This window comes from Thalia democratica, chromosome 5 (genome assembly GCF_965202585.1).
Source record: "Thalia democratica chromosome 5, ktThaDemo2.hap1.1, whole genome shotgun sequence".
In the NCBI taxonomy this organism is placed as follows: Eukaryota; Metazoa; Chordata; class Thaliacea; order Salpida; family Salpidae; genus Thalia; species Thalia democratica.
In genome coordinates, this window is record NC_139169.1 from 52,794,706 (window position 1) to 52,811,841 (window position 17,136).

Genomic DNA, 17,136 nt, shown 5'->3' on the forward strand with positions numbered 1-17,136 from the left:
AAGCTTTGGAACTAGAAGTCACGAAGTGGGAGGCGAAAATGAAAGACTCTAACACTTTAAGAAAGTTTTTTTACATTCACCTAGCTCCTGAACACTTAAAAGGTAAAATGAGAGAAATCTTAAGCTTAGATATAGAAAATTTTAAGTTGTAGGGACATTTGTGATGCAAATCACCAACGTAGTATAGAGGCATCAAGAAATATTAATTACAATGTTAATAGACCAAGTCAAAGAAAGAGTAAATCTAACTATCACATGAATAGCTATAGACATATAGACCGAAACTCTGGCTACCAAAATAATGCAAACAACTATTTTGGCCATCAAGATTGTAATTTTATTCCTGATACTAGAGTCATTGGCCACCCTATAGATAATTTCCAGGGTCGGACACACCAAAACAATACCCCTGTTGTCAATGGGTATCAAGGCAGAAAAAATAGCAATCACACTAATACAGGCAACAATGGGACTTTAAGTACTCTCTGTCACAGACATAGAAAGTTTGGGAATAACGCCTATGAATGCGCTGCCCCGGGGACGTGTGAAATGGCAGGTATCAGAGCTCAACGTCCAACAAAAAACGACTTCCCGTCTTCGTCGCAGTGAGAGGATCAGATGGCGGGATTAAAAGTCCTCTTACAGAGACTGTTAAACAGTCTCCCAAACGTCCATTGCGCTGGACTTTCAAATTGGTCAAAAACTCTTTTGTTAACCCTAATAATTTGCCACAAAATCTTCAGTTTGTTTCAGATTTGAATACAAATGTTTTATTTTTAATCGATTCTGGAAGTGAGATATCACTTTTACCGAAGTCTTTAACTAATGGTATTAACAAATATTTTCTCCCTAATAGCAAGAGTATCCAAGGAATAGGCGACTCAGTAATTCACCCAGTTGGGAGTGCAGATATAGAAGTTAATGTTAGTGAACTAAGTAATTTCACACATACCTTTTGGATAACTCCAGAGTCAAGGGGTTATGTTATCATTGGACTTGATTTTCTAAAAGTGAATGAATTAGAAATACTGCCAGCCAAGTCACAATTACGCTCAGCAGTTTCAGGCCGGAAGACAAAACTCCTTGTGGCTTCAGACTTTCCCAGCCCTGTAGTTGCATCAATCAACAGTGTCGAACTGTTAAACTCAGGCAAAATTCTTTAGAAGAAAGATGTAAGCCCTTACTTGCTAAATTTCCAGAAATTACTAAGAAACCTAACTATACTGTACCACCAAAGCACAATCATTCCCTAGAGATAATAGTCGATAATTATTGTCCTAAAATGACCAAGGCCAGGAGATGCGGTGGTACAAGAGAAGTAATTAAAGATCATTTCTTTGTCTATTAGAGAGAGGTGCTGTAGTCCGGGGTAGTGGGGATACATGTGCTTCTCCAGTTACTTGTGTACCCAAGAAAGATAAGACTTATCGTGTCTGCATTGACTACACTATTCTAAATTCACATACACGTCCTTTATCTTATCCGCTACCTCATATAGACGAACTGTCTGAAATCATTCCAGGAGGTACATGTGTTTTCTCTACCCTGGATCTAAAAGTATGCTGCAATAATCACGCATAAAGGAGTTTTCATTCCGAAACGATGTACGTTCGGATTGAAAAATGCCCCTACCAGATTTCAGCAGATGATGGAAAGTATTTTTATTTCTTGTCAAACTTTTACATTTATTTATCTGGATGACATATTGATTTTTTCCAAAACTGAGGAAGATCATATCTCTCATTTGAAGACAGTTTTTAAGATATTGTCTGACAATGGATTATACCTAAATACAAACAAATGCAATCTTGCTAAAACAAAACTAGATTTTTTAGGTCATTCTGTTAGCATTGAAGGACTTAATGTCTTAGACTCAAAGGTTGAGGCTATTCGGGAATACCCTATTCCCACCACACGAAGAGACCTAAAACGTTTTTTAGGTCTTGCGAATTACTATCATCGTTTTGTTCCAAAGATTGCTGAAATAACTGCACCTCTCAATGAGTTATCTGGAGGTCCAAAATCTACTAATCGTGCTAAAATTAAACTCAAAGATAGACATGTTCAAGCCTTTCAAAACACAAAGGCTATTTTAGCACATACGACTACCTTGTCTTATGAAGATCATAACAAACCACTTATGCTATTTTCAGATGCATCTGATACCCATGTTGGCGCAGTCCTTGAGCAGGAAGGCGAGAATGGGGAGATGCGTCCTTTGGCATTTTTTTCAAAGAAATTGCCACCACTTAAGACTGTTAGGTCAACTTTTTATAAGGAACTTCGTGCCCTTTATTTAAGCTTGAAACACTTTCAATATAGAATTCTTGGCAGAAGGTTGTTGATAAGGACATATAACAAGGCATTGGTTGGGGCCATTAACAATAATCTAAAAGATCAGTCACCTATGGAACAACGGTACATCATGCTGATAAAAGAGTTTGATCCAGAAGTAGCACACATAGCCGGATCCAACAACACAGTTGCAGATGCTCTAAGCAGGCCACCTCAGATTACAGCCATGCATGTTAGAGCACACCAAGAGGATCCGGATTACTTGTGTAGTTCGGAATCTGAGTCTAGTGACAGTGAGCTGGACATAGATGATTTTGATAACAGTGAGCAATTAATAACTCCAGAAGTTTATGATTTGGATATTTCAAGCTCAGATGTAGAATCTGTTAGCCCTAAAACTTTGGATAGGGAGGCAATTGCAATTTTCTAAAGGAGGGAGCCAGGCCTTATTGACCAAGCACGCCTCTTAAACAAAGAAGTCCAGTTCACAACATACGAAAACATGGCTTTCTTTATAGAAGATGAAATTAAACGTGTCATATTGCCTGAGTCGTTGCGTCTGACTGCGTACAACGCAGCCCATAACAGGCTTCACTTGGGTATTGAGAAGTCCATAGGAGCCATAGCAAGAACTTTCTGGTGGCCTAAGTTAAGGAATGACATCAGTCACTGCGTTAATAACTGCGCCACGTGTCAGCAGACAAAAGTTTCTAGACATAACAGGCCAAACATAGGTTTTTTTCCCAATAACACGCAACGTTTCCAATTTTTACATTTAGACCTTATAGGTCCATTGGATAAGTCAGTTGACTATCAATATGTTCTAATGATAAAAGATAGAGCAACTGGGTTATTGGTAACGGCTCCCATACCAGATAAAACAGCAATAACTGTTAGGAATGCCTTTATACAAAACTGGGTAGGGCATTATGGAGTACCTCAGGTTGTTCTTTCAGATAACGGTAAAGAATTTTAAATTTTTTTATTGCAAGAGGCGTGTAAACAATTGGGAATTGAGCAAAGGTTTACCTCTTCAAGAACGCCTCAGACAAATGGTTATGTTGAAAGACAGGATAGAACAATCAATGTGGCTTTTCGTTCACTTGAAGACAAAACAAATTGGGCTCTTCACCTCCCATTAATTACTTGCACCATTAAGAACTCATTTATTGAAGGTTCCCCCTACACCCCGGCCCAGTATGCATTTGGATGCTCTTTAAATTTAAGTGGCCGACTCCTTTTTGATAAAGTTGATGAAATTCATCAAATCACCAGACCATCTCCTTTTGAATGTGCGGTCTTTGTAAATTCCATGGCAGATATCAGCCGCAAGTTCAAAAAAACCAAAAATGATGCATCTTTTTATCAGCCAGGCCTTTTTAATTGTAGATATACTTGGCTTAAAAAAATAACAGAAAGAAGTTAGATAAGTTATATGAAGGACCATACAAAGTGGTAAGAAATAAATCAACAGAACATTCTTTGTACATAATAAAAAATTCCCATGTTGTGAAAGTAACAATTAGAAATACTAAAGCTTATGTTGGTCCGTTAAATCTTACTGATGAATTGGAAGGTATTAATAGTTATAATTTAAGGCCACATGGGCCAGTTAATTATGCAGAGACCCATAGTTCAGAGGAGTAAGACATGTTCAATGGTATGGTGGATTATTTTGGGTTTGGACTGTAATAATTATTTTTTTTATTTAATATCCAATATTATTAATATTTCTTTTTGAGCTATTTTATCCTTATAATTATTATCAAAAAATTTTAAACAAGTTATATGTAATTTGGGATAAAAAAAAAAAAAGATTCTGTGTTTAAAATGTGCTTTGTTTTTGAGTTGATTTGTTTATCTAAATATAAACTAACTTATAACAAGATAATAAGATTTTTTTACTTTTATTTTATTTATTCTTACTTTTTTGTATCTAAGTTGAACTGTTAAATACAATTATTGCTTGTTAAATTTATGACAATTTTTGAAACAAAATCCTAAATTTTGGCTTAATGATTATTTTATTAACACACGAGAAAAAAAAACATTTCAAAAATAAAGATTTATTCTAACATTTTATTTTATAAAAAAACTAATTTTCTGTTTGATTTTATTGTGTTGGGAAGTTTAAATAAATAATGAAATCCTGCTTGTGTAACTTACAGTAACCAAGCAAATTTAACAACAACTGTAAACATTGAAAAAATTCCCTAAAACACAACAAAAAAATGAAAACTTTATTAATTGCTGTTCTATGGAATTTATTGATTTATGTTCAGAAGTTTGACATTTTACATGACCGTAATGTTATGTGTAACTGTATTTGATTTTATGGGTTTTGTCGCCATGATGGTTATTTTAGTTTATTTATTTTGTCGATAATCTTAGTATGACGTTATTTATACATATTTTGTTTTTTGTTACCTATGTATTCTTTTCTTTCCTTGAAGAGAGTGAGGAAGGAAAGCGGGATGTTACTGCACATCTTTACTAGCGTGTTTTTATATATTTTACTGTTTTGAGAACAATACTTCATTAGATAGGTGCATGTTTAAAAAAAAAAGAAAAGAGAGGAAAGGTAATGTAACGATACGTTATTTAATTACAATTTTCTATTTTTTTATTGGAAACACTTTGTTGTTGGGGAAGCTAAAAACAACAACAAATGAGATGTTGACAAGTTATAGTACAAGAAGTTTGAAATTGTTGCTATAACAACAGTCATCATTCAAAGAAATGACTATTGTGAGCTTGGGGCATTGTTAGAGAGAGTAGTCTGAGTTCTGAGGAAAGAATTGGAGTGAAGTTTATTGTCTTCCAGTAGATCCACCTTTTCCTGTGTGCTAGTGACTAATTTTATTGACTTTTTTTATAAGCAAGATACTTAAATTGTTTTTAGACAAATTTAAGTATTTTCTTGAATTTTGTTAACATTGTATAAAATTTTATAAAAGTTTAAAAAATTTTATTGATTTTTTCATACCTGAGTTTTTTATTGTAATTTTTGTCTAATTTTAACTACTTTATTCATTTTAAGTTTTTTATATTTTGTTACAAATTGGTTTATATTAAGTTTTTAGTATATAAATTTATCCCAACTGCTTTGTATTTTATATTATTAAATAATTTTTGTTAAAGTAAATTTAAACTATGTCACGGGTCAGTCCAAATCCAGAGTGTCTTCCAGACACTAGGATTCAAACTCGGGCTAAGAGTGCTCGCATTCAAAGCCAAAGACCTCTTAGCCATGAGTCAACCATTGACCCCCCTACCCTTCTAAACAAACCCTTGGAAGTTGGCATGCCAACTTCCTCTGGTTTCAACTTAATTTTTTTTATAGTAATTTTTATTAATAAGAATTAATGTTAAAAAAAGAACAATAAATGTTTTATACACTTACCTTAAACTTAACTTTAAACTAAAAATCGACCCAAAAATGTGTACTTTTAAAAACCTGAAAAAAAATTTGAAAAAACGATTGGCAACCCTGTAAATATTATAATTTTAAATATGCTTGCATTAAGCATTCTAATAGAAAATTTGTTTTAAAACCATAACTTAATTTTTTTGTTAGTAATTTTTACTAATAAAAATTAATGTTAAAAAAAGAACAATAAATGTATTATACACTTATGCTTTTTTTCTGGAAATTGTATCAACAAAAATTGATAATTTTTATCTACCAGTAACGTTTCTAAATACCACCCATATAAAAAAACCTTACCTTTTTAAGTAGTTATATATTTTTAGACTCAGAAGAACTGTTGTGTTGATTTAACACAGATAAATGTAGTTTTTTTTAATTTATTACGTACTTGGAAAATTTTTGTTAATAGAATTCACCAGTTTTAGTATAGTAAAATATTACGGTTAAATAAACTCTTTATAGTGGTACAATAACAGTACTGAAATTGGTGATAAACAAAGAAATATTAAGAAAAAAAGTACCTACATATTAATTAACTTTTGTATGTACAATTTAATATTTTGTAATAGAATTCTAAAATAACTAACAAATGTAAATTATAATTTCGGGCTAAAATAGTTTGAAAAATTAGTTTTTAACTATAGTTTATAAAAGTTTAAACTAAAATCTCAGGCAGTTTAGATAGTGTTTTTAAAATTAAACTTAAAAACTATAAGTTTGCTAAAAAAATTATATTATTAAATCATATTTAAAAGCACTTTGGTTTTACACCCTTTTTACTATTTGTTTGTATTTCTTTTGCATGCAGTGTTTGTTTGTATAAGCTGAGAAGTTTTATCACACGCAATTTTTTTATTTAATTTTATATTACAGTAAAACTTATACATTTTGTTAAATCTCAGTTTTTAAAATTAGTAACAAAATGTTATGCTGTGCAATATAAAGTTTTAATAGTGTCTTTACATGTAATGAATTGTGCAGTCCATAGTATTTTTCAATTTTGAACAGATATCAAATTCTAAAGAACATTTTGGTAATTCAAACTTGTTGAGCACTTTATTTACAGTTCTCCTTATATTTTTGCAGTTTTGCTAGTTTGTAATTGAGACATTTATTCAATAACTCGATAAAAACAATTCAACAAAAAAAGCAAAACATTTTCGTAAGAAAAAAAGAAATAATTCTCCATAACTTAGTTAGATTTTCTTACATTTTGCTTTGCTTCGTTTTTTTCTTAGTTTTGTTCATAAATTGGTAGTAAAATTATTAAAAACCCTATATTTTATTGATCAATATAATATATATAAACTTAACTACTGCTGTTTTCTTCTACGGTGGTGAGCAATGCTAAGATATTTTTCAAAATCAAACTTAGTACTAGATTGCAATATTTACTCTGGTTTTAGCTCGTGAGTTTTTACACTATTAATACAGTGAAGCACCATTTAGAATATTATAAATGCGGTTTAGTAACTTTAGCCAAGATCTAATCTAAAATTGTGAAAAAAATTGTAGTAATGCGGCAGGTGGCTGTACTAATTAAGTTATTAAGTTACGAGTATTTAGCTATATATTAACATTGTTGTTGACAATTTCCGAAAAGTTGATTTGTAATGACTTAATTGCCTTCATTTCAATTGTACCCACAAACGGATGCTTCATTACAAAAAGACTTGTTCTTTTGTTATAAATCTTATTAGAATTCTCTATAAATGACTAGTATTTCTCCGTAACTATGTCTACTAGGTGACTTCTAATGATAACAAAACAAACTGTCATATTATAAATCAATGTTTAGTGTTATCATACTTATAAAATTATACTTCAAGACTCATTATCGGAATTGATGTACAATTTAAAAAATATAGTAACCTGTTGCATAGGTTCGCATTTCTTGGATACGCACTGCCAGTTTGGTACGCACTTTAAATAAGCACTTCAATTAACATTTACATACCCTATGACTGAAACATAAATTTGAAAAGCGTATTAAAATTTAGGTAAACGCAAATAATGAACAGTGCATTTGACATTTATCTACCCCATGATTGAAGCATTAATGTAAAAGGCGTATATAAGCAGTATTAATGAAAATAAAAATCATTGAAATGTATTTAAAAATAGATGGATTTGAAAACATGCATGTTTAAGTAGCTTGTCATTTGGGTTGGGTTTAAGAGACACTTTTTGTTGCTCGCAAGTTCTTTTCAAAATGTTTTGAAAGTTTTTTAAAACTGTTTGTAGTAAAACAAATTAAAACTAACCTGAGCTTTTAAAAAAAAATCAAATTAGACCTGAGATCGTGGTAACCATGACTAATATACATACAAAAAAAATAAGTAAAAATTATAAATTAAATAAAAGAATTCTTTCAAAAATCCATTACTGCCAATATTGACTATAGAAATTACAGTCTACTATGAGCATCACACCATTTCTTCTTAAGAACACCACACTATTTACACTCTACCAGGGACATAGCTAGCTCAAAAAAGTTACAAACCTGAAAAGAAATTAAAACATCTGAAATGACGCGTGATAACGTCTTAGCGGGAACAAAGCAGTTTAAATTACCTCTAACGTTATTGAGTTTAAATGAAAGTATCAGTTTTGTCAATACTTCAAAAATATATGGAATATTGAAGTATGAGTGATGACTGTATACAAGGCAATTTATGTTGCTTCACACCCCTATGATTCTTTTTGTATTGCCACTTGTGTAAACCCATAAAACTTTCATTGAAAATAAGTATAAGAAAATCACAATTTAACTCAAAAATAGTTATATATTTAACTGTACAAACTCAAAGTTTTTGTGAAAATATAAAAAATCGAACGTTTAACGTAGTCAATAAAAACAACATTAAGTTATGCAAATTTTAGTAACATAAAATTGTATGACTTCGATTTTTGAAGAAAAAGCTGTAGCTTTTAATAGAATCAATTTTGCAATGCATAGGCTTTTTGGCAAATTAAATCTAAATGTATACAATTTAGATGTATTTAATTTGTTCAATTTTTACGACACTAAAAACGCTAAAATGTACAATCAAAGCAAAATTAAGTATAATGAATACTAAAAGCTATGAAGGCAGGGCCTTTACTAGCTGAAGTAATGAAACAAAAGCTTTTTTTTTTTGCACTAAAGTGTACGTGCCTGCACTTAACTGGCAACCAGTTAAAGGCACAAGATAAAATATATATAATAAGTAAAAAAATTTTAATCTTAATTACCTTTTCTAAATAGACACAAACTAATCAAAAAATGAAAACACAGTCAACGTTTACAGTCATCTCTCGCAAATCTACGCACATTGTGTCCACAGCAAAAGTGCGTAATTAAACGAGATGTAGCAAATATACCTACTGTAATGACTTACTCTTATAATGCATTTAATAAAATACAGTTTAAGAATTTTTCCAAGTTTATTTGTTTACAAAAATAGTTTTCATTCAAGGTACATAAATGTAAAAAAGTTTTTTATTATAAATTTTTTATGTGTATAAAACGTTTTTTTCAAATTTGTTTCTTGACCACCTAAGATTAAAGTTGTCTTTCATAGTATGAGAGAAAGATCTTACTCTAATACTATGCTAGACAAGTTTAATTCTAGATGGGAAGGAACAAATTGTCTGAAAATGAGAGATTTTTTGAGTTAAAATGAAAATTTGTGTCATAAATGTTGTTAGGAATTTAATACTGTATCTTGTTTGAGTTAAAGGTATAAAGGGGGTTAAGATACTTAAAATATAAAAGAGCAAAGCAATAAAGTTTTATAGGTTTTATGAAAGGTACCAATTAACAATGCAAAAAACTTACTGAAAGTTTTCTTCAAATGTTCCTTTCATTATTGTTGCCAAAAAACCTGGAGTCTTGTAAAAACCTTAAAAAAAGTTCAATTTTTTTTTTTGTATTCTAGAGAATTCTAAAATGCGTAACTAAGCGATAGTTCGTAACCAAACGAGTGTGTAGATTCAAGAGAGGTGACTGTATATCATAACCATACTATATAAATTTCAAAGGTACAAGCTGGGTGGCCATAAAACCTGGAAAAACCTGCAATTAAAAAAAAACTAGAAAATTCTGAAATTCAATGAAAAATAGTCTTTACATGTTAAGTAGTAAAGTTTTAATTTGACACGAAAAATCTACCATATAGATAAAAATAATTAAATCAAATATTTAAAGTAACCTTACAGTATATTTTTAATGTTTTTATACTATTTGACACAGTTTTTACCTTAAATAGTTTTAAACTAAAATAGACCCAAAAACAATTACTTTCAAATGCCTAGAAGAAATTTCCCAAAAATCATTGGCTACCCTGTACAGGGAAATACAAGATAATTTTAAAAACTTTGTGATTTAGGTATAAATAAAAAAATTAACATGTACATACATAACTAATTATTCAAGACTTTCTTTCAACAATTATGTTTTGTTATCATGGTGAAAGTTTTTGTTTTCGTGATTTTGGTGTAATTTTGGCTAGTAGTGTTTGTATTGGGCTTAATGTAGAAAATTAAAGACCAAAATTTCTTAAGTACACATTTTCTGTTGGGTACGCACTTTTGCGCTGTGTTCAAAGTGCGTATCTAAGTGGCAGGTTACTGTATTTTATAAGTAAAAAGATAAGTGTGTTTATATATGCCATTGTATATATGAGAAATACTAATTTCAAAAATTAAATTGAATAAAGTTATATAAAAAATAAGTTTTATATTTATTACAATGTATTTTAGTTAATTTTAATATTGTTTTATTTTTTTTATATCCAAGGTGACTAATGATAAATATTTTTTTTTTTAATAAAAACTTTGTTCCAAGTTAACCTAAAACTTGATATATAAACATAATTTTCTAACAGTTATCTAATCGTGATATCACCAAATCGTTGTCATCAGAATTTTCAGGAGACATACTAAAGGGTCTACTAGCTATTGTTGGTGTGGCAAGAGATTCTCCGTCTTATTTTGCTTCTCTTTTGTATAAATCAATGAAAGGACTTGGTACTAATGACGATGATCTTATTAGAATCGTTGTTACCAGGAGTGAGGTTGATATAGTATATTAACTTTTACGATATTTTTATTTTTTACGGTGTTTAATATATATTTACGTGGCTTAAGTAACTATTTTTATTCATTTATGTTTTCTGCTTTAAATACAAAGTTATTATTAATTTTGGTTTAAAAAAAGTAATTACTCTCAAACTTAATTTTATCAATTATGCATTTAGTTCTTATTTAAAAATATTAGCTTGAATCTTTAAACTAGCTGTGATTTTTCATTTTAACTGTTAAAAAAATTAAATTTAAGCATTTGTTAACAAAAGATCTTAGCGAAACAAGTTCACTGGAATGTATAATAATAGCAAGTTATACAGTATCTTTTCTTTAATACGCTAACACACCGTTTCTATGTGTTAACGAATTAACACACTTCAACGGAACTCTGTAAAAGGTCAATACTGAAAGGAAAGAATAGAAGCTAAGGTAGGTGTATACATGTGTCCATTAAAAATAAAAATAATTGCTATATATTTTATAGGTTAATTAATTATACTTACTTAACTTAATTTTATGAATTGTTTAACTAGTAAAAAAATAAACATGCAAGTAACTTAAAAAACGAAATTGACCCTGCTCGAGTTGCGCCTGCTCAAGTTTTTCCTGCTTAAGTTGCCCCTGCTCGAGTTTTCGCTGTTCAAGTTTTCCCTACTTAAATTGCCCTTGCTCGAGTTGCCTCTGCTTGAGTATTCCCTCCTATTTTGTTATAATATAGATTTACCCATTATAAACATTCAATAAAAATATATATTGTACCAAGTTTCTGTAGCTTTTATTACCTTTACTATTGTTTTATTTATTAATTTAGTAATTAACGTTTGTTGTTTTACTGTTTTATTCACAATAGATTACATATGACCTTTTTTAATTTAAAGCGCCTTACTACTTTTTCGAAACATAAAGAATAAATTATCTAACTTTGTAGAATAAGTTAACTAGCCTGTCCTAACGTTAATATATAACAGCTTAATATCGTGACGTAATTATTAGACATATTTTGAATGATAAATAACCAGTAAATATTTAGAACTAGCACTTCCTTGAATTTCATCGAAGTAGTTTATATTATGATTTGTTATTTTATTTTGTATTTTTACTTTAATTTATTTAATTTATAATTACAAAGATTTTATAGTTTTATAAAAGTCGGATTTAACATAACGTATTTTACCTATTATTAACCATTAACCTATAAGAATATATAGCAATTATTTTTATTTTTAATGGACACATGTATACACGTACTTTAGTTTCTATTCTTTCCTTACAGTATTTTTTTTACGGAGCTCCGTTGAAGTGAGTTAATCCGTTAACACATAGAACATGTGTTAGTGTAATAAAGAAATGATTTTGTATAATTTTTTTTTTTTAAATTTTTTTATTTATCGTGATAATTTTTTCATTGGCGGTTTTTATGTTTGAGAAAGTGGCAAAAAACCTGATTTGAAGTGTGTACTTTTTTAAAACAGTTACAAATCATAAACCTAATTTATAATAATTTAGGTGGATATGGAAGAAATCAAGCAACGATTTTATCAAGATTATAAACAGCCACTGAGCAAGTTTATAAATGATGACACAAGTGGTGATTACAAAAAGCTTCTACTTGCACTCGTCGGTAATTAAATTTATATTCCTAACGATTAAATGTGTGTTTTTTACATTTCTATACACTTTTGTATAACATTTAAAACGTAATCTTAATGTTTTGTTGTTTTAAGAAATTTAGCAGTAGTTTTTACATAATGTCTCTTTTGAAACATATCGTTCTTTAAAATTTATAATAATGTTTTTCTGAAATACCTAGTTAGCTACTGGATTGTATTGTCTTTATCCATGTTTTCAACAAATTTTTAAAACAACTGAGATTATGAACAATAATAGTGTAATAGTTATGATGTATATAAAAAATTACTTAAATATAAACTTAGATAAGCCAATAGTTATTAGTAATTCTTTAAAATAGAACCGAAACTTGTTTTTATTTGAAAATTTTAGTACTCAATATTTATAGTTAGTGAAAAGTTTTCAACGCTTGGCAATAAGTTCGCTGTGTTTTACAAACAAAGTATTATTTTTATTTTTTATTTTTTTAATAAAAGATCACATTAAGAATATAATTTGTTAAAACTCTGACTAGAAAATATAAAACTAACTATAGTTTTTTGTTTGATGTATTAAACTTTGTTATAAACTATAAATTATATAAGTTAAATTATCTTCAATGTTTTAAAAATTCAGTCTATAACTTACTAATCTGGTAGTTTTTATTATACCTGCAAATATTATTTTTTTGTCTGCACTAAACAAAATTGGTCGTTCATTTAAAATAAATTTAAACGAACTTCTATCTTCCTTGTTATATGTTGACGTGCCTTATTGCAAATATCGCCTAAATAGTTATCTTATTTATTATACTTAAGTTATACTTTTAAATAAAAAACGTTTACATACTGCTTTCTTAATACTATGTCAACCTTTAAAATTTGCATAGCAAAATCTTTCAGTTTTACACTTTCTTAAAAATATATTTTAATCTTCTATTGCTTTTACACAATGATGTTGTTCTTGTTACTGATTTTCTACATTCTAATCGTTGATTTCAATAAATTTATCCAAGTTATTATAATTAAAATCGTTTAAATATTCGTATATTTACTGTTTATATCCTTGTCTTAGAACTTTTTTATTTGTAGAATTCTAAAACTGACCATGGTTTTTTTTTTTGGATTTATAAATTAATAAAAAAACTAAAATTTCAATAAATCGTTTTTAAAATTAGATACATTTTAAAAACTGTAAAAAATTCTCCTAATTGTTTTACTTGAATATTTATAAGAAAAAAGAAAGGTTGTTACCAACAAAAGTCAACTTTGCCACCACGAGTATGTTTTTCTTTATTTTGCTTAGTTTTTAATTACCAATAGGTTTGTTTAGGGTTTCTGTGTTTTTTAACTTTATTGAGATGGATTATAAACAACTGCGAATGAGTGTATTAGTTGTATCTTTAAATAAATAGCTTTTTTAAACAAAATCATACTCGATGCAAAAGCTCATTAGTTTTTATGTAACCTAATTTGGATAATCAATTTTAGCTTGTAATAAACAATTTAAACTATTTTTTGCACAATTCGTCAAATAGTTCAAATTGTAATATTATAAAAGTATAAACTTTCTGAAAAGTTGTTCTTTGCACTTGTTTAGTATAAATTTAAGAAATTTTCTTGCAGTAAGAAGTTGAAAACGTTTTTTTTCAAGTATGTAGGAACTAATATTAATAGTTATGAGCTATTTCATAAAGTTTCCCAAGAAAATCATAAGGAAGCGCAAATAAACAAGCTTAATTGAACTGCCAAGATAAAAGTTCGGAAAATTTCGAAATATTTTATGAAAATTACCAATCTGAACTTATTTAAAATGACTAAGAGAAGTATTTAACCGAATAATTTTCTAGTGAGATAGTAATAAAAAAAAGTATAAGGATTTGCATTACTTTTGATTAGTATTTTTTATTATTATTAAATAACACATATTTTAATATGATATTAAACATGCTCAATTCTAAATAAAATTTCCCGCACACTCTAACATAAATACCACGCGTCGCCACTGGTATACAATATTATTAATAAAACTTTATTTAAAAAGGAAAACATCAGCTACTTAAACGTTTTTGTTATTGAAAAAATTGATGCCTACGTGGCAATAGAGATGTATTTAAAAGAGCAAAAGAACATTTATTTGTTATTTTGTAAGCTAATTATATTTTTTAAACTTTCTCGTTTTATAATAACTACTTACTCAGCCTGAGTATAGTTTGAATTTAAAACCTAAGCGTGTTTTTTTAACTAAGCCTTGTTTTAAATTTGTTTTTATAATTTTTGATTAACATACTTGAAATAATTTTTCTTTGTTAAAAACTATTAGGAGCTATATTTTTTAGCTTATGTTTTATAACATTATGGCTTAAAATAAACTTAATCACTCCTTTTTTGGACTCTTTTAAACCATTACATAATCTTATTAACAAAAAATCACCTTATATGACTCCATTACCGAGAGATCATTTTGTACACCAGGTCCTTGGACCAAGTTTCTTAGAGCTTTCGTGTAAAACTTATTATTAGAGTTTTTTGCTACTAAATAGTTGTAAACATGTATAAACAAGAGTAGTTAAAACTTTTAGATAAATTATTTGATTTAAAGACTTGTGCTAAAATAAGCAATAATGAAAAATTTTCTATTTAAGTTTTTTGATAACAAAAAATGATAATAATTATCTGAAATATGTATTTACTTAATCAATTATATAAACAGTAGTTATTTAGGGTCATGACTATAACTTTTTTAGAAACAAAAACTTCCTTTAATTATGTAGAAATGCTGTAATTATAAATTATTTTTTTTCTTTTAACGTATTAACTTTGATGACAAAAACTACTAGTAAAAATATTTCGGCTTCCATCAATAAAACTAATAAACTTTTGCCATCACTCAATGATCATTAGACTTTACGGCACGACCATTAGGCTGCATCCGGTGCGCCTAAAAAAATATTTAGAGCTGTTTTTTTCAGTGTGGTAATCATTCAAAAAAAAGCTTTCTAAGCTATTACCAAATTTGAGTTTAGGTAACTCATTCTTTTAAAGGTTGTGGGCTCACCCTGTTTAATTTTTTGATTTAAAACATCAGAAACCTTAGATACGACTGATAGAGTGATAAGATTACCGAATAAACTTAAAGGAAGTAGTTCTTCAACAAGATATCACAGATTGCGATTCGTGGTGTTTAACGCACAGAATGTTTTACAAATTTAATTCTTTGCTAGGAGCTGCTGAAGCCACAGTACAATTGATCAAATAGGAAAATTAGTAGTTTATGCAAAAATAAGCAATGCTTCTAGGTTTTTTTTAAAGGGTGTTACTAATTTTTTCAATGACTTTTGTTTTAAAATAAAAGCTAAATCAAGAGCGTAAATAACATTCCTCATCAGTCTTGCTTTAAGAAACAGCGCCAGGACGTTGAAGAATGATACCAACGAGGGTTTAACATCAATGTAGACAAAGGTTTATTTGAAAATACATTTATAATTAGAGACAAGACAATTTTCCAAATTTTATTTTACTTTTGACGATTTTCATAATTTTTATTTTTATCAAGTTCTCCATTACACTATAACTATCTATCATTCTATACTTCTTAACCATTTAAAAACTTCTATTTCGGGGTTTTTCACTTTTCTATGACCAGAGAACACAAAACTTTATATAGATAGTTTTAATTTTTTGTAATTTAGAACATAGGCTTGTAATATATAACTGTTAAAAGCAATTATATATTGGATAAATTTCTAAAAAATAAAATAAACTTGTAAAAAAAGGAAAATACTCCTCCTCGTTAACCTTATAAAAATACTGATAAAAACAAAAAATTTAATCTCATTTTTTCAAACTGTGTTATTTTTACTTTATACTTTACAATAAAGACTCTTGACTTAATAATAAGCAGAATAATAACTTCAAATTGGCTAACAGCTAAAATGATTTTTTTTTCTGCTTTTTGTAAAGTTTGTCTCACTGATAAAATCTTAACCTTACTCAATTGTTGCGGCACCGGATGCCACTAAGGACCATCACCACGGTCCATGTTAAGTTCTAAAACATCGTTTCGCCCTTTTTCGACGGAGATAGTCACGGTGAAACGTCATGTCAGTTTGATCAAGTAGGTCAAAATACATTAGTACAAAAGCTACTGTTTGTGGGTACAGTCAAAAACCAGACACAACTGAATCGTAAAAAAATGAACGTCTAAAGAAATTGTCAATTTTAGTATTACATTATAGTTTATGCTCCTATATCAGTTAATAAATTTAGGCTTAATGACCTACAGACAAACTGATGGCTTCGACATGGGTAGGATAGTCTATTTTATTTGGCTAATATATTTGTAGGATATTTAAAATTAAAACTGTTTATAAAAAATGACACACCAGTTTACCATTTCAGATATATCAATGAAATTTCTTATCTTATAAAGTAGAATACAAGTAAAATTAATCTCTTGATGTTTGTAAATTTTTTTATTCTAATTTTATTTCTACAGTTTAAAATGAAACTGAATATGTATTGTCACTTTCAGGTTCCTCGGTAAGTTGTACAACCAAAATTATTATTACATTTATTATGGGTCAATACTTACTTACTTATAATAAAGCATTTAATCACAACTACCATAAAACAATTACTAATTAAAAGCTATTAATAAAATTAGTCTAACATACTTTTTTTTTATATAAAAGGTTTCAATTTAAACAAAAAGTGTTGAGTTTGTTTTGATAATAA

The 17,136-nt window shown here is 28.5% G+C and overlaps 1 protein-coding gene across 1 annotated transcript in view; it reads left to right on the top strand.

Moving 5' to 3' along the window:
- The window catches only part of LOC145837146 (annexin-B12-like), a 46,611-nt gene extending 33,263 nt beyond the window's left edge, over positions 1–13,348 (top strand). Inside the window, exons 11-12 of the mRNA XM_082944915.1 lie at positions 10,594–10,782; positions 12,299–13,348. Of these exons, the coding sequence (XP_082801041.1) occupies positions 10,594–10,782; positions 12,299–12,421 (312 nt within the window). The 3' untranslated portion in view covers positions 12,422–13,348. The remainder of the gene's footprint in view (positions 1–10,593; positions 10,783–12,298) is intronic.
- The last annotated feature ends 3,788 nt before the right edge of the window (positions 13,349–17,136 follow it).